The sequence below is a fragment of the Oncorhynchus mykiss genome, chromosome 29, assembly GCF_057628025.1.
Source record: "Oncorhynchus mykiss isolate SJ-2025 chromosome 29, ASM5762802v1, whole genome shotgun sequence".
NCBI lineage: Eukaryota > Metazoa > Chordata > Actinopteri > Salmoniformes > Salmonidae > Oncorhynchus > Oncorhynchus mykiss.
Window position 1 is genome coordinate 38,590,106 of NC_143050.1, and position 25,245 is coordinate 38,615,350.

Here is a 25,245-nt window from a genome sequence, read left to right on the forward strand (position 1 = left end):
GGGCAGGCGGGCTCAGGATCAGGGCAGCCAGAAAAGTTGGAACCGTGAGAACTAGAAAACAGGGACTAGAAAAACACGCTGGTAAGCTTGACGAGACGAACTGGCAACAGACAAACAGAAACCACCGGTATAAATACACAGGGGATAATGGGAACAAATGGGAGCCACCTGGTGGGGGGGGGGAAGACAAGCACAAGACAGGTGAAACAGTTCAGCGTGTGACAGTACCCACCCCCACCTGGCGGCCTACCTGGGCACATACTTGGTTGACCGGGATGCCTGCTGTGAAAGTCAGTGATGAGGACCGGCTCCAGGATGCTCCTAACCCTCTCAACCAGTAACTGGACACCCCTACCACGAGGTTGAATCCTCAGGAGGCGTCTCGCCGTGTATGCCGGGTGGCCATCAATGAGACGGGGAGGGAGGGTGGGCCTGGAAACAGGAGACAAAGGGCTGTGAGACAAAGGTTTAATCTTAGACACATGAAAAGTGGATTGTATACGGAGGGTGCAGGGCAACAGAAGACGAACATAAGTGGGTCTAAGGATTTTAGAGATGGGAAAGGGGCCGATAAAGCAGGGGGAAAGTTTACGGGATTCCACCCTGAAGGGCAGATCCGGAGTTGAGAGCCATACCCTCTGCCCGAGAAGATAGCGGGGAGCCGGCGTCTGGTGGCGGTCCACCTGTCGCCAATACCTGGAGCTGGTCTTAAAAAGAGGGGACCGGGCTCTCTTCCAGGTACGCCGACAGCGACGGACGAACATCTGGGCTGAGGGTATGTTGACATCTTCCTTTTGCTCTGGGAAGAGTGGAGGCTGGTAACCTAGGGAACACTCAAAAGAAGAGAGCCCAGTGGCCAAGCAGGGAAGGGTGTTCCCGGGCGTACTCCACCCACACGAGTTGCTGGCTCCAGGTGGTGGGATTGGCCGAGATGAGGCACCGAAGAGTCGTCTCTAGGTCCTGATTGGCACGCTCCAACTGGCCGTTGGACTGAGGCTTAAACCCGGAGGACAGGCTGGCCAACGACCCAATGAGGGTGCAGAACGCCTTCCAGAATTGGGACAAGGACTGTGGTCCACAAACAGAGACCATGTCAACTGGAAGTCCATGGATTCGGAAGTGGTGCTGCACCATGAGCTGGAGCAACCCCTTGGCTGAAGGTAACTTAGGGGGGGATTGAAATGGGTGGCTTCAGAAAACCTATCCACCACTGTAAGGATGGTGTTGTTGCAATCAGACGGAGGGAGAGCAGTGACAAAGTCCAGGGATATATGGGACCAAAGGCTATGAGGCACAGGGAGTGGTTAACTTCTTTGGGAGTGGAGGGCAATATTGAGTAGCTTGGATAATAAGGTGCCCAGAGTAAACTGCCTGCTACTCAGGCCCAAAAGCTAGAATATGCATACAATTAGTAGATTTGAATAGAAACCAATCTGAAGTTTCTAAAACTGTTTGAATGATGTCTGTGAGTATAACAGAACTCATATGGCAGGCAAAAACCTGAGAAAAAATCCAACCAGGAAGTGGGAGATCTGAGGTTTGTAGGTTTTCAAGTCTTTGCCTATCAAATATACAGTGTCTATGGGGTCATATTGCACTGTCCAGTTGAAACATTATTGAAGATTTATGATAAAAACATCCTAAAGATTGATTCTATACATCGTTTGACATGTTTCTACGAACTGTAATATAACTTTTTAAACTTTTCGTCGGAACTAAGTGATCGCGCATTGAGCATTTGGATCACTAGGCTAAACGCGCAAACAAAAAGGAGGTATTTGGACATAAATGATGGACTTTATCGAACAAAACAAACATTTATTGTGGAACTGGGATCCCTGGAAGTGCATTCCGGTCAAGATCATCAAAGGTAAGTGAATATTTATAACGCTATTTCTGACACCTCTCCTTCTTTGGAAAATGGCTGTATGTTTTTCTGTGACTAGGTGCTGACCTAACATAATCTTCGCCGTAAAGCCTTTTTGAAATCTGACACAGAGGTTGCATTAAAGAGAAGTTTTTCTATAATTCCATGCATAACACTTGTATCTTTTATCAATGTTTATTATGAGTATTTCTGTAATTTGATGTGGCTCTGCACTTTCACCGGATGTTTGTTTGAGACAATGCATTTTTGAACATAACACACCAATTTCAAATTAGGTTTTTGGACATAAAGATTAACTTTATCGAACGAAACAGACGTTTATTGTGTAACATGAAGTTCTGTGAGTGCCATCTGATGAAGATCATCAAAGGTTAGTGATTCATTTAATCGCTATTTCCGATTTTTGTGAGCCCTCTCCTTGGCTGGAAAATGGCTGTATGGTTTTCTGTGACTAGTTTCTGACCTAACATAATTGTTTGGTGTGCTTTTTCCATAAAGCCTATTTGAAATCAGACACTGTGGCTGGATTTACAAGAAGTTTCTTTAAAATGGTGCATAAGCCCCCTGGTCTGTGGGGCGACGCACAATTGGCGTAGCGTCGTCTGGGTTAGGGAGGGTTTGGCCGGTAGGGATATCCTTGTCTCATCGCACACCAGCGACTCCTGTGGCGGGCCGGGCACAGTGCGTGCTAACCAAGGTCGCCAGGTGCACGGTGTTTCCTCCGACACATTGGTGCGGCTGGCTTCCGGATTGGATGCACGCTGTGTTAAGAAGCAGTGCGGGTTGGTTGGGTTGTGTATCAGAGGATGCATGACTCTCGACCTTCGTCTCTCCCGAGCCCATATGGGAGTTGTAGCGATGAGACAAGATAGTACTACTAACAATTGGATACCATGAGAAAGGGGGTAAAAAATATGTAGTGTATAATACTTGTATGTTTGAGGAATTTTAATTATGGGATTTCTGTTGTTTTGAATTTGGCGCCCTGCAATTTCACTGGCTGTTGGCGAGGTGGGTGGGACGCTAGCATCCCACATATCCCAGAGAAATTAAAGGAGGCCAGCTGGAGCTTGCCTCTGAGTCTTGTTCTGAGCGCACATAGTGCAGGTGGTGACGAATGTTGAGGTGTCAGAAACCATAGTGGGCCACCAAAAACATTGTCAGATGAAAGCCAGGGTCCGGCGGGAGCCGGGATAACAGGTAAGCTTAGAACTGGGGAGTGCGCCGAATCAGGGACGAACATCCGGTTAGTTCTACCCCCCCCCCCCCCGGGGTCTGGCTGGGAACACTGTGCCTTGCAGACCAGGCTCTTGATTCTCCAGACAAGTGTAGCAGCGAGACAGGAGGTAGGGAGGATGGTCTCTGGGTCTGATGTTGTAGCCACATCAGACCCAGAGGCCAACTATACAGGCGAGAGAGAGCGTCTAGCTTAATATTCTTGGACCCAGGGCGGTAGGTGATGGTAAAGTTAAACCGAGTGAATTAACAGAGCTCAACAAACCTGTATAGATTTGAGGCATTTGGCAGTGGGGAGATATTGAAGATTCTTATGGTCAGTCCAAACTAAGAATGGGTGTTCTGCCCCTTCAAACCAGTGCCTCCACTCCTCCAGTGCCATCTTGACCGCAAGAAGATTCCGTTTACCAACGTTATAGTTCCTCTCGGCGGAATTCAGGAGATGAGAAGTGAAATCGCAGGGGTGCAACCTCCACCACGAACTGACGGGACGGGTCCGGATGGATGAGGATGGGGGCTGTGGTGAAACAATGCTTAAACTTCTTACAGATAGGCGGGACAGTTGCCTCCCACTTGGGCAAAAAACAGGGAAAATGCAGCGCGGAAAAATAAAAAAAAGAGGATCACCCCACAGCAGGATGACATGGAAAGGGGTACGAGTAATAGGAGTTAGAAGACTCCCAGTATGGCCCACCAGCATACTCGTACCTACTGATGAGCCTGGTCTTTTACTGGACAGGTGGATATGTAATGCCGTGTAGCACCTGTTAGAGCTCAGCCTGCGTAATCGTTCATTAGGCGACAATCTAGCCCTTCCCAGTTGCATAGGCTCTGGAGTAAAAAAGTCGCCCATCCCTGATTATTCCCGAGGGGGCACAGGTGACTTCGGATCCTCTCGGGAATGCAGGCGTCGGGGACTTCCATGATTCTTCGGAGGCGAGAAAGCAGCCGTGGACGAGCAAGTGTGGCCTAGAACAGACCTCTCCCTCCTGCGTTCCCGTAGGTGCCCATCTACCATGTTTGAAGGTAAGAAATGCACAAGCATTTCGCTACACTCGCATTAACATCTGCTAACCATGTGTATGTGACAAATAAAATTTGATTTGATTTGAAGACCCAGGTGCAGACAATGTGAAAGTAACCAAAGTGTATTAATTCGAACACTTGCAGGAAAAGGTACAGGACTGCAGGTAGGCTAAGGGTCAGGTCAGGCGGAGGTCAGTTTATCCAGAGTAGTGAGGCAAAGGTACCAGACGACAGGCAGGTTCAGAGTCAGGGCAGGCAGAGGTCAGTAATCCAGAGTAGAGTGCAAAGGAACAGGACAGCAAGCAGGCTCAGGGTAGGCAGAAAGGACTAAACCGGGAAAACAAGAAAACAGGAAAATAGACAAGGCAGGAGCAAGGGGAAAAACGCTGGTAGGTTTGAGGAACAAAACGAACTGGCAGCAGACAAACAGTGAACACAGGTATAAATACACAGGGGATAATGAGGAAGATGGGCGACACCTGGAGGATCAGGGCATGACACCATAGGTCCTTAGGGTTAAGGCTATGAGGGAGTCAAGGTCCAAGGGTAACTCCTGAGCTGCGAGCTTGTCTTTAATCTCCTCTGGTAATCCATGAAGGAAGGTGTCGAACAGGGACTCCAGGTTCCAGGCACTCTCGGGGCACACGTGATAAAGTCTACCGCATAGTCTGCCACACTACGGGAGTGTTGACATAGTAGAAGTAGCTTTCGGGACGCCTCTCTCCCGGACACCGGAGAATCGAACACCTTCCTCACCTCCGCCACAAAATCCTCCAGATGAAGGCATATGGCGGATTGTTGCTCTCAAACCGCCATAGTGAGTGTTCTTCCAGACATCAGCGTTATGAGATAGGCTATCTTGGAATGATCCGAAGGAAACAAAGAGGGCTGCAGCTCAAAGATGAGGGAGCACTAGGAAAGAAACGTCCGGCAGGTTCCAGGATTCCCAGCATAGCGCTCCGGAAGAGGTAAGTGGGGTTCCCGGGATAGGCTGGACAAAATCACCACTGGTAGGGGGATTACTCAGCGCCCAGGATGTCTCCGTTGTGGCATGCTACCTGATAGATAGTCCACAGAATTGCTCCAGTAATGCTTTGAGACCCTGGTCATGTCGTTCCGCCAAAGTGTAGAGTCCTTCCATAAGGTTCTGAAGTAGATCCTCATGTCTTCCAATGGTGGCTCCATGCAGGGACACAATTTTGCGGCGCTGGTCCGAATCTGCTGGGTCAGTCATTGTCAGTATGTACTATAACATCACAGGACGAGACCCAAATGCAGACACAGGGGGCAGATGGTTCAAGTCTCTGATATTTATTAATAGACAAGGGAAGGGGCAGGCAAGAGGCAGGTCGAGGACAGGCAGAAGTTCGTGAACCAGGTCAGTCAGATGGGTACAGGACGGCAGGTGGGCTCGAGGTCAGGGCAGGCAGAATGGTATGGCAAACGGGATCAGGGCAGCCAGAAAAGGACGGAACCGGGAAGACTAGAAAACCAGGAGTATGGAAAAACACGCCTGCAGATTTGACGAGACAAGACAACTTGTCTGGCAACTTACAAACAGAAACCACCGGTATAAGTACACAGCGGATAATGGGAACAGATGGAAGACACCTGGTGGGGGGTGGAGACAAGCACAAGACATGGTCAAACACATCAGGGTGTGACATCATGTTAACCCTCTGACTGGATTGTGACAGTTCCTGCTCAGACCAACCACAAATTTAAGTCGTCTGTCAGTCACTGCCTGAGGGTAGCCATTTGCCAGGTGTGTCTAACGATCTGATGGCCCAACCAGGAACATCTTCAAGGCATGTCCTTTAGATAAGGGAATGTTAAGTGTTTTGAAAACCAGATGGGTAGCTAGAGAGGCATTTTTCTAAGGAGTGTTTGGGGGAGTTTTAAAATTTTTATAAGTTACAGATGTGGTCTATATTTCTGAAACATGAAAGAACTGTTATAACTCACTGGTTCAAATTGTTTTATTGTCATTCTAGGGCTTATGAAACAATTGGTAAGCCTATATAACTGCATAGGTTTATAAATTGATACATCATCAATCATGATGTTTTGTGTACACAAGTTATATGAAGAATGTGTCTACATGTCTACACAGAGTGATGTGTCAACCTGCTGTTTGTGAATGATATAAGGCTACATCCCCACTTAGCCCCTAGGTAGCCTGGCAGTGCCAGACACCACACTTTATTCTTGTTTGAGAATCAGGTTTGTTTATGTAAGAGTTAAGTAAGATGCCTGAAGGGTTGTGAGCGAGATGGAATGAAGCCAAACCTAAGCAAATGACGCATTTATGTTATATTCTTCAACAATCAATGAATAAAGATTTATTTGAAATGGTTTCAAATGCAGCCTCTGGCCCCCATTTTGACCTCTGACATGGCCCAACCTGCATTCCCCATTTTCACTTCAGCTCACCTAGACATACCAAGCTAGAACCATGGCAAAGAAAGACATTGGACTCAGGATCCTTCCCATTGAGACTTGTGTCTAGACACAGGTGTATTTAAGTGACCGTGTTCCTTACTGTCCAGATGAGAGCAACGAAGAGCATATCTTTGGCCACAGCCATAGGGATGAAAGACTGACCTGCCTGATAACTTTTACTTATCAACCTCACCACATCCAAACTCAGAGAGATAGAGAGAGACTTGGTAAGACCTGTTTATAATTCTTGTAATTCTCCTTTTTAACTGTTCAGTCCACTGTAAACCATGTAAACCATCATCTCTCTCTCTTTCATGGGGCTGTCTCTACGAACAGACACATGTCACACATGTCATCGGTAGGGAGGTGGTATCCTTTTTGTGGGGAGGAGACAGTGAAGCATTTGTTTTTCCTTTGTTCTAGGCTGGCAGGGCTGTTTTCTGTCCTGGAATGGTGATGTACCAGCTAGGTTTGGGGCTGACACTAGACCTATATGTTGGAGGGCCTAGGTTCACTGTAGCAGACAGGCATAGGAACTGCTAACTACTTTTTGAGGCAGACAAAAATGGCAGTGTGGAAAACGAGAAAGCATCAGATGCAGGTGTTACGGTGCGTGAATGAGGACCCAAAAGCGAATCAACTTAAACAGAGCTTCTTTAATTACCAAACATAGGTAGGCTCCTCAGAAGATAGATAGATTCCTCAGAAGGTTCCTAGGACAAGCGCGCGGCGACGGAGTTTGAGTGAGTGCTTGCTTTACCTGCCTCTCAATTCCCCAGACAGTCAACCCGACAACACGCCCCTCAGGGAGAATCCCCTCGGGGTCAGTGGAGGCTACTGAAGAACTGAAGAGACGAGACAAAGCATCAGGCTTGGTGTTCTTAGAGCCCGGACGATAAGAAATCACGAACTCGAAACGAGCGAAAAACAGCGCCCAACGCGCCTGACGCGCATTAAGTCGTTTGGCAGAACGGATGTACTCAAGGTTCCTATGGTCAGTCCAAACGACAAAAGGAACGGTCGCCCCCTCCAACCACTGTCGCCATTCGCCTAGGGCTAACCGGATGGCGAGCAGTTCGCGGTTACCCACATCATAGTTACGTTCCGACGGCGACAGGCGATGAGAAAAATACGCGCATGGGTGGACCTTGTCGTCAGAGAGGGAGCGCTGAGAAAGGATGGCTCCCACTCCCACCTCTGACGCGTCAACCTCGACAACGAACTGTCTAGAGACGTCAGGTGTAACAAGGATAGGAGCGGATGTAAAACGATTCTTGAGGAGATCAAAAGCTCCCTGGGCGGAAACGGACCACTTAAAGCACGTCTTGACAGAAGTAAGGGCTGTGAGAGGAGCTGCCACCTGACCGAAATTACGGATGAAACGACGATAGAAGTTCGCGAAGCCGAGAAAGCGCTGCAGCTCGACGCGTGACTTAGGGACGGGCCAATCAATGACAGCTTGGACCTTAGCGGGATCCATCTTAATGCCTTCAGCGGAAATAACAGAACCGAGAAATGTGACGGAGGAGGCATGAAAAGTGCACTTCTCAGCCTTCACAAAAAGACAATTCTCTAAAAGGCGCTGGAGGACACGTCGAACGTGCTGAACATGAATCTGGAGTGACGGTGAAAAAAATCAGGATATCGTCAAGGTAAACGAAAACAAAGATGTTCAGCATGTCTCTCAGGACATCATTGACTAATGCCTGAAAGACAGCTGGAGCGTTAGCGAGGCCGAAAGGAAGAACCCGGTATTCAAAGTGCCCTAACGGAGTGTTAAACGCCGTCTTCCACTCGTCCCCCTCCCTGATGCGCACGAGATGGTAAGCGTTACGAAGGTCCAACTTAGTGAAAAACCTGGCTCCCTGCAGGATCTCGAAGGCTGAAGACATAAGAGGAAGCGGATAACGATTCTTCACTGTTATGTCATTCAGCCCTCGATAATCTATGCAGGGGCGCAGAGACCCGTCCTTCTTCTTGACAAAAAAAAACCCCGCTCCGGCGGGAGAGGAGGAGGGGACTATGGTACCGGCGTCAAGAGCTACAGACAAATAATCTTCGAGAGCCTTACGTTCGGGAGCCGACAGAGAGTATAGTCTACCCCGGGGGGGGGTGGTTCCCGGAAGGAGATCAATACTACAATCATACGACCGGTGTGGAGGAAGAGAGGTGGCCCTGGACCGACTGAACACCGTGCGCAGATCGTGATATTCCTCCGGCACCCCTGTCAAATCACCAGGCTCCTCCTGTGAAGAAGAGACAGAGGAAACAGGAGGGATAGCAGACATTAAACATTTCACATGACAAGAGACGTTCCAGGAGAGGATAGAATTACTAGACCAATTAATGGAAGGATTATGACAAACTAGCCAGGGATGGCCCAAAACAACAGGTGTAAAAGGTGAACGAAAAATTAAAAAAGAAATGGTTTCACTATGATTACCAGAAACAGTGAGGGTTAAAGGTAGCGTCTCACGCTGAATCCTGGGGAGAGGACTACCATCCAGGGCGAACAAGGCCGTGGGCTCCTTTCTGTCTGAGAGGAATGTCATGTTCCCGAGCCCAGGTCTCGTCCATAAAACAGCCCTCCGCCCCAGAGTCTATTAAGGCACTGCAGGAAGCTGACGAACCGGTCCAGCGTAGATGGACCGACAAGGTAGTGCAGGATCTTGAAGGAGAGACAGGAGTAGTAGCGCTCACCAGTAGCCCTCCGCTTACTGACGAGCTCTGGCCTTTTACTGGACATGAAGTGACAAAATGACCAGCGGAACCGCAATAGAGACAGAGGCGGTTGGTGATTCTCCGTTCCCTCTCCTCAGTCGAGATGCGGATACCTCCCAGCTGCATGGACTCAGCACCCGAGCCGGCAGAGGAAGATGGTAGTGATGCGGAGAGGGAGGCGACGGAGAGCGCGAGCTCCTTTCCACGAGCTCGGTGACGAAGATCAACCCGTCGCTCAATGCGAATAGCGAGTTCAATCAAGGAATCCACGCTGGAAGGAACCTCCCGGGAGAGAATCTCATCCTTTACCTCTGCGCGGAAACCCTCCAGAAGACGAGCGAGCAAGGCCGGCTCGTTCCAGCCACTGGAGACAGCAAGAGTGCGAAACTCAATAGAGTAGTCTGTTATGGATCGATTGCCTTGACATAGGGAAGACAGGGCCCTGGAAGCCTCCTCCCCAAAAACAGATCGATCAAAAACCCGTATCATCTCCTCCTTAAAGTCTTGATACTGGTTAGTACACTCAGCCCTTGCCTCCCAGATTGCCGTGCCCCACTCACGAGCCCGTCCAATAAGGAGAGATATGACGTAGGCGACACGAGCAGTGCTCCTGGAGTAAGTGTTGGGCTGGAGAGAAAACATAATATCACACTGGGTGAGGAACGAGCGGCATTCAGTGGGCTCCCCAGAGTAACACGGCGGGTTATTGATTCTGGGCTCCGGAGATTCGAAAGCCCTGGAAGTGGCCGGTGGATCGAGGCGGAGATGGTGAACCTGTTCTGTGAGGTTGGAGACTTGGGTGGCCAGGGTCTCAACGGCATGTCGAGCAGCAGACAATTCCTGCTTGTGTCTGCCTAGCATCGCTCCCTGGATCTCGACGGCTGAGTGGAGAGGATCCGAAGTCGCTGGGTCCATTCTTGGTCGGATTCTTCTGTTACGGTGCGTGAATGAGGACCCAAAAGCGAATCAACTTAAACAGAGCTTCTTTAATTACCAAACATAGGTAGGCTCAGATGGACCGGCAGATTCCGACAGGACAGGACAAGGTTACAGCAAACATGACGACAGTCTGGTTCAGGCATGAATGACACAAACAAACAAGAATCCGACAAGGACAGGAGCAGAAACAGAGAGAGATATAGGGACCTAATCAGAGGGAAAAAGGGAACAGGTGGGGAACGGGGTGAATGGGTAGTTAGAGGAGACAAGGGACAGCTGGGGGAAAGCGGGGGAGAAAAGGTAACCTAACACGACCAGCAGAGGGAGACAGGGTGAAGGGAAAGGACAGAGACAAGACAACATGACAGTACATGACAGCAGGGGCAGGTTGTACAGACCCCAGAGCTATGCTGCTGTGTGGGGCATCGGGGGGGTTCTGTTTACGGTGGACGAAGAGGGGGGCTTGGTTTTTAACTTTTTAGTTATGGTAAAATTAAGTAAAGATTGTGCTCAAATGATGTAACTACAGTGCCAATAAAGTTATTGTTATATAATAATAATCCCTCTATCGCTTTTCTTGCAGTTCTCTGGCCAGAAGACATCGAAAAATATATTGTGAGTGCAGTATGATTTAGGCAATTTCTCCCCGTTACCATCTAGAAGACGGAAACAGTACAGGTGTATCAAAGCTTGGACTGAGAGACTGAGAAACAGCTTCTATCTCCAGTCCATCAAACTGTTGAACAGTCATCACTAGCCTGCCTTTGCCCAGGACCCTGCCCTTAACCTTAGTCACTGTTCTAGCCGTCTACCACCCAGTACTCTACCCTGCACCTTAGAGACAGCTGCCCTATGTACATAGTATCATTGAACACTGGTCACTTTAATAATGTTTACATACTGTTTTACCCACTTTATATGTATTCTAGTCATGGCTCATCCTATATAACTACAGCTGTACACCTTTTCTATTCATACACTCCATACTGTCTATACACACTATTATATGTATATATATATATATATATATATATATATATATATATATATATATATATATATATATATACATTACATGTATATGTATATATATTTTGGTCTCTGACATTGCTCATTCGGATATTTCTTCATTTAAAAAAATTGCATTTCGCTGCACTTGCAATAACATCTGCAAATCTTTGTACACAACCAATCAACTTTGATTTGACATGATGATGCTGCTGCAGTGTTCACAAACTATTGGAAAAATTGGATCAGCCTTAGCCTCTATGGCCAAAGCCATAGATAAACTGAATAAAAGCACACATGTAAATGTATGCAGTCAAATAAAGACAATGAAAAGCATTTTTTTGTACTTGGGGCGTATGGACTTTAATTCTGATCAGTATAATTGGTTTGTGAAAATGTTGCTTCAAATCTCACAAATAGGTCTTAGACCCCGAGCTGACAAGGTACAAATCTGTCGTTCTGCCCCTGAACAGGCAGTTAACCCACTGTTCCCAGGCCGTCATTGAAAATAAGAATTTGTTCTTAACTGACTTGCCTGGTTAAATAAAGGTAAAATAAAAATAAATAAAAAACTTGCAGTTCTTTAATTTACCACACGAGGGTAACCAAGAATCACTTTTATTTCTGGCGAGCCAGAGAGCATCACTTGCTGTGAATTGACTGACCCACTCACTGAACTATAAAAACGGAGCCACTGTCACCGCAGCGCGCCACAGCCATACCACACAGGGCAATACCCCGCGAAGGGAAGAAGACCAGCGAGCTGCTGTCCGCTGATTTCTCCTTCCCCATCTCACTATATCAAACTCACTCCACAATGCCTGTGAATCAGAAATTTCAAGGTAATTGCAAATAACGTTATCCGAGTGGGATATTTTGGGGGGGATTATCTATCAAGCTAAAAGGGCTAGCTAGCGTTTGCAATCTATTGTCAGCTAGTTCTGTATTGCCTGTTGGAATGGAACGCTCGCCGCTCTCCGCAATGGAGCATGCAAGGGCTAGCTAGATAGTAGACCAGCTAGCTAACTGGATGAAATTAGACTACTGTAGCGAGCTAACGTCCGATCTATTTTCTTGCAGGAGGGAAAGCCTTTGGATTACTCAAAGCTCAACAAAGGGAGAGATGCGAGGAAATAAACAAGGTAAATCTGGTGATGTATCTAATGTCGATATTTGCGTTTTATTTTGTCAATGAAGGTATTAACTATTTATTTTCGACAGAATAATACCACTTGGCCTTGAACCTACTTTGATTTAGCTAGCTCATAGCTAATCAGGTTTCAGCCCGTTACGTTTGCTAATAACGTAAAGGGCATTATTGCTATATGCGTTATCTGCCTGTACTCACATTTGCATGTGATAAAATATGTCATAAATGATTCATTTCATTGTTATTGACCCGGTGACCCGTTATCTTGCCGGCGGTCTTCCCTGTGTCGTGAGAGCGACAGCCACTTGTTGCATGGCATAGCCGTCACAGCTACGTCTTCTGGGGGTCAGTCTGTGAATGTCCCTCGCACTCCTGGTTTTAATGTTTTTGCTCGCGCTAGACCAGTCTAATCTCGCCCTAAATATTTCCTACAATTTATCCAATTCCATATTCCCCAACCTGATTTAAAGACTAAAATCAGAAAAAGGACAGATGCTGTGTGGCCCCTCTCCCTTGACTGCTGGAGCCGGGCGGTTATCCCCCTGCGTTTAGATGGGAAATGTGTGTTTGGGCAGCGGGTTGAATGCGCCCTTTGTGTCGGGGGCGACTGTCCGGAAGAGGGCTGGAACGGGCCCACAGCATTTGAGTAGCTTCTCTCTCCCTCTCTCTCTCTCTAAATTATTTCAATTCAAAAGGCCCTTTATTGGCATGGGAAACATATTTTTAGATTGCCTTGGCATAAGACCTAAACAAACATAAGTGAGCAAAAAATAATTTAACTACATCCATTTTTTTTTTATTAAAAATTAACAGTAAACACTGCACTCAAAGGTTTTAAAAATATAGACATTTAAAGTGTTATATTGTCAGCTATGTAAAGTGTTTTAGCAATGTGAAAATAGTTGTAGCATGAAGATAGTGGGAGAAGATAAACAGATGGTGGTATTTACAATGTTTGTGCTCAACTGTTTGCCCTTTTCTCATAGAAATGGCACACAAATCATGTTGCTGTGATTGTACATTGTGGTATTTCGCCTTACAGATATAGAAGTTTATCAAATCGAATTTGTCACATGTGCCGAATACAATAGGTGTAGACATTACAGTGAAATGCTTACCATTAATGTTGTATTTGTTTTCAAATTCTTTGTGGGTCTGTGTGATCAGTGGGAAATATGTCTCTAATGTGGTCATACATTTTGCAGGTTAGGAAGTGTAGTTCAGTTTCCACCTCATTTTGTGGACAGTGGACACATATACTGTCTTCTCTTGAGAGCCATGTCTGCCTATGGCAACCTCTTTCAATAGCAAGGCTATTCTCACTAAGTCTGTACATAGTCAAGGATTTTCTTAATTTTCGGTGAGTCTCAGTGGGCAGGTATTCGACCACTGTATAGTTGTGGGCAAAAGTTGAGAATGACACAAATATTAATTTCCACAAAGTTTGCTGCTTCAGTGTCTTTAGATATTTTTGTCAGATTTTACTATGGAATACTGAAGTATAATTACATTATATCATAAGTGTCAAAGGCTTTTATTGACAATTGCATGAAGTTGATACAAAAAGTCAATATTTGCAATGTTGACCCTTCTTTTTCAAGACCCCTGCAATCCGTCCTGGCATGCTGTCAATTAACTTCTGGGCCACATCCAGACTGATGGCCACCCTTTCTTGCATAATCAATGCTTGGAGTTTGTCAGAATTAGTGGGTTTTTGTTTGTCCACCCGCCTCTTGAGGATTGACCACAAGTTCTCAATGGGATTAAGGTCTGGGGAGTTTCCTGGCCATGGACCCAAAATATCAATGTTTTATTCCCTGAGCCACTTAGTTATCACTATTGCCTTAATGCAAGGTGCTCCATCATGCTGGAAAAGACATTGTTCGTCACCAAACTGTTCCTGGATGGTTGGGAGCAGTTGCTCTCGGAGGATGTGTTGGTACCATTCTTTATTCATGGCTGTGTTCTTAGGCAAAATTGTGAGTGAGCCCACTCCCTTGGCTGAGAAGCAACCCCACACATGAATGGTCTCAGGATGCTCTACTGTTGGCATGACACAGGACTGATGGTAGCGCTCACCTTGTCTTCTCCGGACAAGCTTTTTTTCCGGATGCACCAAACAACCGGAAAGGGGATTCATCAGAGAAAATGACTTTACCCCAGTCCTCAGCAGTCCAATCCCTGTACCTTTTGCAGAATATCAGTCTGTCCCTGATGTTTTTCCTGGAGAGAAGTTGCTTCTTTGCTGCCCTTCTTGACACCAGGCCATCCTCCAAAAGTCTTTGCCTCACTGCGTGCAGATGCACTCTCACCTGCCTGCTGCCATTCCTGAGCAAGCTCTGTACTGGTGGTGCCCCGATCCCGCAGCTGAATCAACTTTAGGAGACAGTCCTGGCGCTTGCATTGAACCGCTCTCCTTGAAGTTCTTGATGATCCGATAAATGGTTGATTTAGGTGCAATCTTACTGGCAGCAATATCCTTGCCTGTGAAGCCCTTTTTGTGCAAAGCAATGATGACGGCACTTGATTCCTTGCAGGTAACCATGGATGACCGAGGAAGAACAATGATTCCAAGCACCACCCTCCTTTTAAAGCTTCCAGCCTGTTATTTGAACTCAATCAGCATGACAGAGTGGTCTCTAGCCTTGTCCTCGTCAACACTCACACCTGTGTTAACGAGAGAATCACTGACATGATGTCAGCTGGTCCTTTTGTGGCAGGGCTGAAATGCAGTGTAAATGTTTCGGGGGGGATTCAGTTCATTTGCATGGCAAAGAGGGACTTTGCAATTAATTGCAATTCATCTGATCACTCTTCATAACATTCTGGAGTATATGCAAATTGCCATCATACAATCTGAGGCAGCAGTCTTTGTGAAAATGTATATTTGTGTCATTCTCAAAACTTTTTGCCACGACTGTACTCTCTGTTTATGTCACGATGGTCGTAAGAAGCGGACCAAAGTGCAGCGTGGTGTGAATGCATCATTTAATAGATGACGAAAAACACGAAGTAAACTGTACAAAAACAATAAACAAATAACGACTGTGAAGCTATCATAAGAACTGTGCTGACACAAGCAACTAACATAGACAATCACCCACAAACAAACAGTGAAACCCAGGCTACCTAAGTATGATTCTCAATCAGAGACAACTAATGACACCTGCCTCTGATTGAGAACCATACTAGGCCATACTTGGTTGATTCTTTGCAGTGTGTCAAATAGTTATCTTTTTCCTTCCTCATAATTTGGTTGGCTCTAATTGTGTTGCTGGCCTGGTGCTCTGTGGGGTCTGTTTGTGTTTGTGAACAGAGCCCCAGAATCAGCTGGCTTAGGGGACTCTTCTCTATTTTAATCTCTCTGTAGGTGAGGGCTTTGTGGTGGAATGTGTGGGCATCGCTTCCTTTTAGGGCGTTGGTGAATTTAACAGCACTTTTGGGGATTTTGATAACTGGTGGGTATAATTCTGCTCTGAATGCATTGTTTGGTGTTTAGCATTGTATACAAAGTATATTTTTTGCAAACTTCTGGATCCAGTCTCAATTGGGTGTCCCATTTTGTGAATTCTTGGTTGGTGAGTGGACCCCAGACCTCAACTATAGAGGCCAATGGGTTCTATAACTGATTTGAAGTATTTTTAGCCAGATCCTAATTGGGATCTCAAGTTTTATGTTCCTTTTGATGGCATAGCCTTGTCTCTTAGATCGTTCACAGCCTTGTGGAAGTTACCTGTGGTGTTGATGTTTAGGCCGAGGTAGGTATAATTCATTGCGTGTTCTAGGGCAACAGTGTCTAGATTAAGGTGACCAGATTTCTGAAATTAAAACCGGGGACATTTACAGTTCGGTGGTCAATATATAATTAAAATATCCAATGTTATTATCTATTAAATAAAAAAGGGGAACAATTCCGGTTTCATGTATTTAGTCTAACAGGCTGTGATAGAGAAAACAACTATATTACAGAAACACTACTACAGACAAGACAGAACTGTCCGATCTGAACAGCCATTCAGTGGTCCTGGTAGACTAAGAGCAGAAGAGAACATGAGCAGAATTGAAAAAACAGACAATAGTACATGTGAAATACTTAACATAATAAAGAAATAAGATGCTGATGAGATTGGTACCTACGTAATATACTTATACCAACCTAATCTGTATTTTTCTCAGAATGAATGTATCTTCATCAGGATTGCTCTGTCTTTGGCCAGCTTCTCCATGAACTCCTGGCAGGGGAGGTTGAAGTTTATCTTCACAATAAGCATGGCCTTGGTGGTAGGAACAGTGAACCTATTTCTTGCTGCTGTCCATAGATCATTCATTTTGGAGAACAATCTCTCGGCTGGTGCATTACTTCCAGGTAAGCACATGACAACAGACGCTAATCTAGCCAGGTTAGTGTGTGGGATGTCGTTCTCTTTGAAGTGGTTAACCGAGCTCCATCTCTGACTAAATGGTGTCTCAGATGTTTTCCATTCTTCAAGTGATCCCCCTTTAGGAACTCTTGCAGGCCAGAAACCTCGTCACACAATGCATCCTCATTGATGGTCACATTGGGGCATTTTTCCTGCAGTGTGCCTGCTGCCTTCTGGATGTCTTCATGCAGAGGTTGCCTTTTTAAAAGGAGACAATGTAAATCTTTTAGATTCAGAGGTTGCCTTTTTTTGGTATGGACATTGACCCTCCCCAGCCTATTCAGTCCTCCAAAGTTGGTATTTGTTGTCGGCAGAGAATATTTTCCAGGTTACATTTTTGGATGACCACCAGGACCTCAGCTGCAATCTCCTCTGCTGTTTCTCCATTCAATTCAACACAATCAATCAGTTTTGTTTCCACAGATGTGCTGCCATCATATATCTTACATATCTGACTACTACTGGCAGCAGCTTTACATGTCCATGATTGGATGCATCAAAGGACAGGGACACAAATTCAACCTGGTCTAGATCCTGTGTTAGCAAAGTAGTTGCCCATGTTGCTAACACGTTACTCACTATGGCGTCACATTTTGTCCTAGCACATGTAAACTTTGATTCACAAAGCTTCCGTGTCAGTTGTGCTGTGCAGTCCATAGATCTGTAACTATGACTGTGTCACATAGTGTGGTATGCAAAGACACCCTCCTGCACAGCTAAACCATATTCTTCTTTGGAAGGCTCTACCTTCTTGAAGAATGTGGTGACAGAGGGCATACCAACACGGCCAATCAGAGAGGCTTTATGCTTTTTCGTCTGCTGATGTTCCACCACTGCCGTTCTTCTCCGGCTGCCAATTGAAAGAGAGGAATTACTAAGGGTGCAGTGAACCATTCTATCGTCTTGACCTGAGCGTATAAATGGAAATTCTCTCATGATTTTCATAAAAAGTGCATTTCCGTTTCTTGGAGAGAGTCTTTGTATCTCCTCTGTCTGTTCTTCTTCACTCTCCTTGTGTCACTCTTCTTACACTCAACTGTTTCTTCTCCTCCAATCTTTCTCCTCCTCTTTTCTTCACCCGTCTTCCTTTCCTTCTCTTCACCTTTCCACCTCACTCTTCTACACTCTCCTTGCTTCACTCTTTTGTTCTCCCTTCATTTTTCCTTCTCCTTTCTCTCCAATCTGTATTAATAAACAGCATACTATTAGATAAAATACTTTGGTTAACAGATTCCCATTGTTTGCCTCATTTTTGTATTTTATCTCAAACATTGTTTGGAATAACAAATTGGCAGGCTCTGTAACCATATCTTTACCTTTCCTCCTCTGTCTCCTTCACTCTTCTTCCTCTCCACTACTAATGTTATCCATGAACATTCCTAAATATATATTTTCAACACTACTTATTATAATGCCAAACCATTAAAATTGTAATCTACAAAAAATATTCTCAGAATTAATTGTGCGTTAATTTAATATAATCATATTTTCAAAATAGCCCGTCCACTGCATGTTTACATGTGAACGTTTATTTTTTTACCTAGCTACCATAACAGTAGCTAGCTAACTTAATGTTAGTCTACATAGGTTATGCTAGCTAACGTTAGCTATTTAAAACCTTATAGAGCACATCTATCTATATAATAAATTGTGATATAACATCACTAGCTAGTATATTAAACGATTTTAACTTACCTGGCTTGAAAATAAGTTTCTGGTGATGTTGTGGACTCACTTGACACTTGCTAGCTTCTGGCCGAGTTTTCCACAGCAGTTTTCTCTAAAACTATCGCGAGCAAGTAGTTAGTAGAAGAAGAAGAGTGAATGAAGCTGCTATAGCGAGCAGCCCCTTCTGCTGGACAAAACTAGCACAACGCGATTGAGACGTCAACCGGTAGACTCTGCTGCCCGGTCTTTCTTGCCAAGTAAAATATTTCACTTTGTGGGCTGTTTTTAAAGCACAGTTAAAAACGGGGACATTTCAGGGGACAGCTCCAGCCAGGGACAGGCCACCAAAAACGGGGACTGTCCCCTGAAAACGGGGACGTCTGGTCACCCTAGTCTAGATATAATTTGTATTTGTTGTCCTGGCAACTGGACCTTTTTTTAACACCATTATTTTGTCTTACTGAGATTCACTGTCAGGGTCTAATATAATCTGTGCAGAATATCTAGGTGCTGCTGTTATCCCTTCTTGGTTGGGGACAGAAGCACCAGATCATCTGCAAACAGTAGACATTTGATTTCAGAGTCCAGTAGGGTGAGGCCATGTGCTGCAGACTGTTCTAGTGCCCTCACCAATTCATTGATATAAATGTTGAAAAGGGTGGGGCTCTTGCTGCATCCTTGTCTCACCCTACGGCTCTGAGGAAAGAAATCTGTGTGTTCATTGCCAATTTTAACTGCACGCTTGCTGTTTCTGTACATTGATTTTACAATGTTTTCACTGAGGAAATGTTTGCTGTTAATGATACCGCAGAGGATTTTTCAGTGATTGCTGTTGACATATATTCTCTTTGGGGCTAGAAGCCTGTCCTCTCTCTCTCTCTCTCTCTCTCTCTCTCTCTGGGGCTGAAAGTATGTCTCTCTGTCTCTCTCTCACACATTCTGGTCACATGGAAACAACCTAGAAGTGAGGAGAGAGAGAATCAGCCCTCAGGGCACAGACATCAGTTCAACTTCTAGTTTTGATTTACATTTAGTTGAGTTGTCAACCAATGTGAATTCCATGGGAAGTCAGCAAAACATTTCACCATGTCATTGGTTTTAGGTTACAAGTTGGATGAAAAAAAGACAAGGCTGTGAAGTGATGTGGAAATGATGTGGAAACAGCGTTGATTCAACCAGTTTTTGCCCAGTGAGATGTTGCGGAGAGAGGTCAATCAGGAGAATCGCCGTTTTTTTTTTGTTTTGTGGGCCGTTTAACAAAATTATCATCCTTATTTCTGCAATAACATCAACAAAATTTAGACCCATATTGGTGAACTGATGACATCAACCATACACGCACAAGCATACATTTTTACTATTGTAAAAAAAAAGAAGAAAAAAAAGCCTTTTTATTGTATACTCAAGAAAGCAGTAATTCCAGGTGCAGTGTAGTCACTAGTTGACTGATGATTGGCTCAGCCTTGGGTTTAGCGCTTCGCTGCCCGTGAGTAACATGCCTGCATCACCACCTCCAGTTCTATGACTCAGTTGCCAGACAGTGAATGCAGTGGTGTTCAGCAGATTTGCACTTCGGGGGGGGGGGGGGGGGGGGGTTGTTATGAAAATAAAATGAGGCTCTCCTGCTCCTCTCTCTCTTCACCCGGCTCTTGCTCTACCCCAGAGGTGTCAAACTCATTTTCCCCCGCAGGCTTATGCGGTCTTCAAATTGATTATATTTCCTTGCCGTCAAAATAAGCAAAGAATGCTTTTGGAATTTTCGATGTTCCCTGACCAACTTTCATTTCAATGACTGTTGGAGCCTGTTGTAGCAGCAAAGGAGAACCAACTCCATATTAACGCCCATGATTTTGGAATGAGATGTTCAACAAGCAGGTGTCCACATACTTTTGGTCATGTAGTGTACATAATTTACACACAGTACATACACCATACACATACAGTGCATTCGGAAATTATTCAGACCCCTTCACTTTTTCCACATTTTGTTACGTTACAGCCTTATTCTAAAATAGATTACTTTGTTTGTTTTACCTCAATCTACACACAATGCCCCATAATGACGAAGCAAAAACAGTTTATTTGACATTTTTTGCACGTCAAAAAATTAAAACAGGAATACTGTACTCTGTTGAAGCACTTTTGGCAGTGATTACAGCCTTGAGTCTTCTTGGGTATGACGCTACAAGCTTGGCACACCTGTATTTGGGACAAACTGAGCATTCATTTTCTAGAATCAATGTTCATTGATTCTGGTGTTTTTAGTCGTGTCCGCTCTGCGTGCAATTTGTGTAGTTGAGACATACAACGGGTATTGTTAAAAAAAAAGCGAACTTCTCTATTATTCTAAAATATTGTCTCAATGTGTTTTGGTGTCCATTCGACCCGGTTATGTTGAACCAAACCTCAAATGCAAATACCGAGTTGAAACCGCTTGTCAGAGCTTTGGCTCCCGAGTGGCGCAGATGTGCAAGATCAGGAACAGACCGCCTACATCGCGAAGCTGGGCACAGTGCGCGAAGCTGGGCACATTGCTCAGTTTGACTGTTCGGTTTAGGGTCCGCGGTCCGATGCAGTCGTTACAGCCCTACGTTCAATGTCCATTGAGAGTTTCCCTTCTATTCATTTAGGGGTGCTCTGTCAATGCTAAATCGTTGCCGGGCAGTCCACAAATATGATTAAAAACGGTATTTGTGTGTGTGTGTGTGTGTACAGTATCTATCACTAGATTATTAAAAATAAAAATCATATTTTTGGAGTGGCGACAATGATTTTAGCAGCGGGGGAGCGCCCCGAAAAGAATATAGGGAAACACTGTTGCTATTAATATGGTGTGCGTGTTTGTTGCAGTGATGAGTCAGACCCACTGAATCGTGCCGCTGTCCTTGAGAGATTGCCTTTAATGCTGATTCTCATATTCACCTACAATTTCATGCTCTACCACTCACACAAACTCTCTTTATAACCCTTTCTCTCCTACTCACACACATGTACTGGACTAACACCTCTTCAGGCATCAAATGTCTCTTCATATTATATAATATATTCCATTTACTCTTTTATCCAAAGCGTCTGAGAAGGAAGTTGTCAAGGAAGTGAGTTTGTGTTTATACAGGACCTACCGGCCCGCATTGTTACAAAATTTAGGAGGTGCACGGTGATGCTGAGCTCAATTTGGCCTCGAGCATGCATCTAGATCCGCCATTATAGCACACGGAGCCTCCGACGACACGTGTCTTTAACAGTCATGCGTGTGTATGTATTTTGTGTATGGTTGGCCCTGGTAATGAATGCTCCATACAGGGCCACATTACTGAGCTACACCTGAACAATCACAATGGCTGCCTGCCTTTCTTTACTGACTCCGGTATCAGCCATTCTCATGTCCCACTTTCCTGTGCTATGGAGCACAGGAAGAAACACACTGTGTGAGTCCCAAATGGCACCCTATTCCCTATATAGAGCACTACTTTTGACCAGGACCATAAGGGCTTTGTTCAAAAGTAGTGCACTATGTAGGAAATAGGGTTCTGTTTGGGACACAGGCTGTGTCTTTACAAGCCCTAGAGACATAGCATGGCCAGCAGCATACCACCATGCATCCCACTGTTGGCTTGGCTCTGAAGCTAAGCATGGTTGGTCCTGGTCAGTCCCTGGATGGGAGACCAGATGTTGTTTGCAGTGGTGTTTGAGGGCTAGTAGGAGGCACTCTATCCTCTGGAATACGACTTTCCCGAATTGGATCCTTTGCTCGTACCCCCGAGGGCAATTGATCTTATTCCAGAGGCTGCATTCAAAACACCGCCGGAGGAGGAAAGGTATTCGGAGTGGACTTCTAGTCTGACTCAGGAGGCGTGCACACCATCCACCACTTCCGATTCTATTATTCGCTAATATTCAGTCTCTGGATAACAAAGTACACGAGCTCAGAGCAAGGATCTCCTTCCAGAGAGACATCAGGGATTGTAGCATACTCTGTTTCACAGAAACAGGGTTTTCTTGGGATATACTGTCCCTGTCCATACAGCCTGCTGGGTTCTCAGTACATCGTGCAGACAATAATAAAAACTCTCCGGGAAGAAGAAAGGCGGGTGTGTATGCTTCATGATTAACTATTCATGGTATGATTGTGATAATATACAGAAACTCAAGTCCTTTTGTTCATCCGACCTAGAATACTTCACAATCAAATGCCGACCATATTACATCCCAAGAGAATTATCTGCGGTTGTAGTCACAGTCGTGTATTTTCCCCATCAAGCCTATACCACGACGGCCCTCAAAGAACTACACTGGATTTTATGCAAACTGGAAACCACATACCCTGAGGCCGTATTTATTGTAGCTGGGGATTTTAACAAAGCATATTTGAGGAAAACGCTACCGAAGTTCTACCAACAGATTGACTGTAGTACTCGCTCTGGAAAACATTGGACCACTGCTACTCAAACTTCCGGGATGCCTACAAGGCCCGCCCCCAACCTCCCTTCAGCAAGTCTTATCGACTCCATTTTGCTCATCCCTTCCTATAGGCAGAAACTCAAACAGGAAGTACCCATGCTAAGGTCTATTCAACACTGGTCTGACCAATCAGAATCCATGCTTCAAGATTGTTTTGAGCACGCGGACTGGGATATGTTCCGGGAATAACATTGACGAATACATGGATACAGTGACTGAGTTCATCAAGAAGTGTATAGGGTAGCCTTTCTTAAAGTATGGGTCGCAACCTGTTAATGGTGGGTCGCAACGTGTCAGAGTAAATTTATAATTATTTAATTAATTAATGGAATTGATTTGGCCAAGTGCATCTGCGCTCTCTGTTCAGTGCGCTCTCTGCTTAGAAGCGTTCTCTGCTCAGTTTGGCAGCTGCGCTAGTATGAGAGGGAGATGCCTGTGTGCTTCGCGGTTTACCAGATCTTTTTTCTGCAGTTTTCGTGAAGATCACTCCGCAACACACACAATGCAGCGCTGTCTTGTTATTCCCACTCGCCATCACTCCCCTCTGTCATGAAATGGACTCATGCTAGCCAGAAGTTCTGACTGAGCTCAATTGTCATGAAACGCATGTACAGTGATGAGTTTCTCTCTCTTTCATACAAACTTATAACGAGGAGCGCCCACAATGTGTTTTGTGCGGGGAAGTGCTTAGTAAGGAGTCTCTCATAACGAACAAATGAATAAAACGACACGTCCTGACCAAACATCCACAGCGTGACGGTAAACCGAGGGAGTTCTTTCAGAACAGGGCAGAATGCTTCAGGAAACCATGCTTCAAACCTGGAAAAGTTAGTCAGCTGGCAAGGCATTGTTGTCATTTTATAACAGATGATAATAAGCAGAAATAACCGGGGTACTAACTAACTCTCATAGTAGTAGATGTTTCAATCAATCCCCTGGCCTTCTACACAGCTAATAGCTAACATTCGCCAAAGCAAGCTAGACACGGATACAGCAAGCTAGCTACCCTAGTAACAGTACAGATGAAGACGAAAAATGATCAGGCTTACTGTACATCTTACTGTATAGATTATTGTTGAAAACTAGTCTAGGTTGGAACTGTTGCTGTTAAAATAATAAAATAAAAAATTCTTAACTGCAAAATGCTTTTTGAGGTAAACACACACACAGTTCTGGGTTGCTCATCTACAGCAGGAAGCGGTCTCCTGCCTGACTGAGAAAGCAGTAGATGTTCTGGTCCAGTTTGGCACCACATACCTATGCGAGTCAGGGTTCTCAACTCTGACACACTTAAAAAACAAGTACAGAAACAGTTTCAAGGCTGAGCATGACCTCAGTGTTACACTGTCAAAAACAGAGCCCAGAATAGACATGCTCTCATTAGGACTGTGTGTTTTCTGGTCTACATCTGTGTGATGTGATCAATCTGTTTATTCCAGTTCAGAATAAAAAATATGCATTGTATTTTAACGGCAACAGTTCCAACCTAGACTTTCTTTCAACAATAATTTCTACAGTAAGATGTACATTAAGCCTAATCATTTTTCATCTGTACTGTTACTTGCTATCAAAAAGCCTGTGTGTGTTCTGTTATTCATCTGTGTGATGTGATCAATCTGTTTATTCCAGTTCAGAATGTAAATGATTTATTGTATTATAACAGCACCAGTTCCAACCCAGACAGATATGTACGTGTTTTTAATGGGGGAGAATAAACATTAATAGATATTTATATGGATATTACATTTAATTTGTTTTTGTCTGTACTGTTTTTTTAGGCATTAGGGCAATGAAATGTACCAATATTTATGTATAGTTCAATATTTTTTCTAAGCTTGCGTTCCAGGAAAAATACAGAAATTTTAATTTGGGTCCCAAGCTGAAAACGTTTAAGAATCCCTGGTATAAGGGATGTTGTTCCCACTGTGACTATTTAAACATACCCAAACCAGAAACTGTGGATAGATGGCAGCATTCGTGCAAAACTGAAAGGGGCCAAACACCGCATTTAACCATGGCAAGGTGACTTGGAATATGGCCAAATACAAACAGTGTAGGTATTCCCTCCGTAAGACAATCAATCAGGAAAAACGTCAGTACAGAGACAAAGTGGAGTGGCAATTCAACGGCTCAGATCCGAGACATATGTGGCAGGGTCTACAGACAATCCCAGACTACAAAGGGGAAATCTGCCACATCGCGAACACTGATGTCTTGCTTCCGGACAAACACTAAACACCTTCGACCGCTTTGAAGATAACACGGTGCCACCGACGAGGCACACT

At 45.0% G+C, this 25,245-nt stretch overlaps 1 protein-coding gene across 1 annotated transcript in view; it reads left to right on the forward strand.

The window, feature by feature from the left end:
- Positions 1-11,874: 11,874 nt before the first annotated feature.
- Positions 11,875-25,245, forward strand: part of aif1l (allograft inflammatory factor 1 like) — a 45,860-nt gene continuing 32,489 nt past the window's right edge. The window contains exons 1-2 of the mRNA XM_036967797.2: positions 11,875-12,102; positions 12,341-12,402. Of these exons, the coding sequence (XP_036823692.1) occupies positions 12,078-12,102; positions 12,341-12,402 (87 nt within the window). The 5' untranslated portion in view covers positions 11,875-12,077. The remainder of the gene's footprint in view (positions 12,103-12,340; positions 12,403-25,245) is intronic.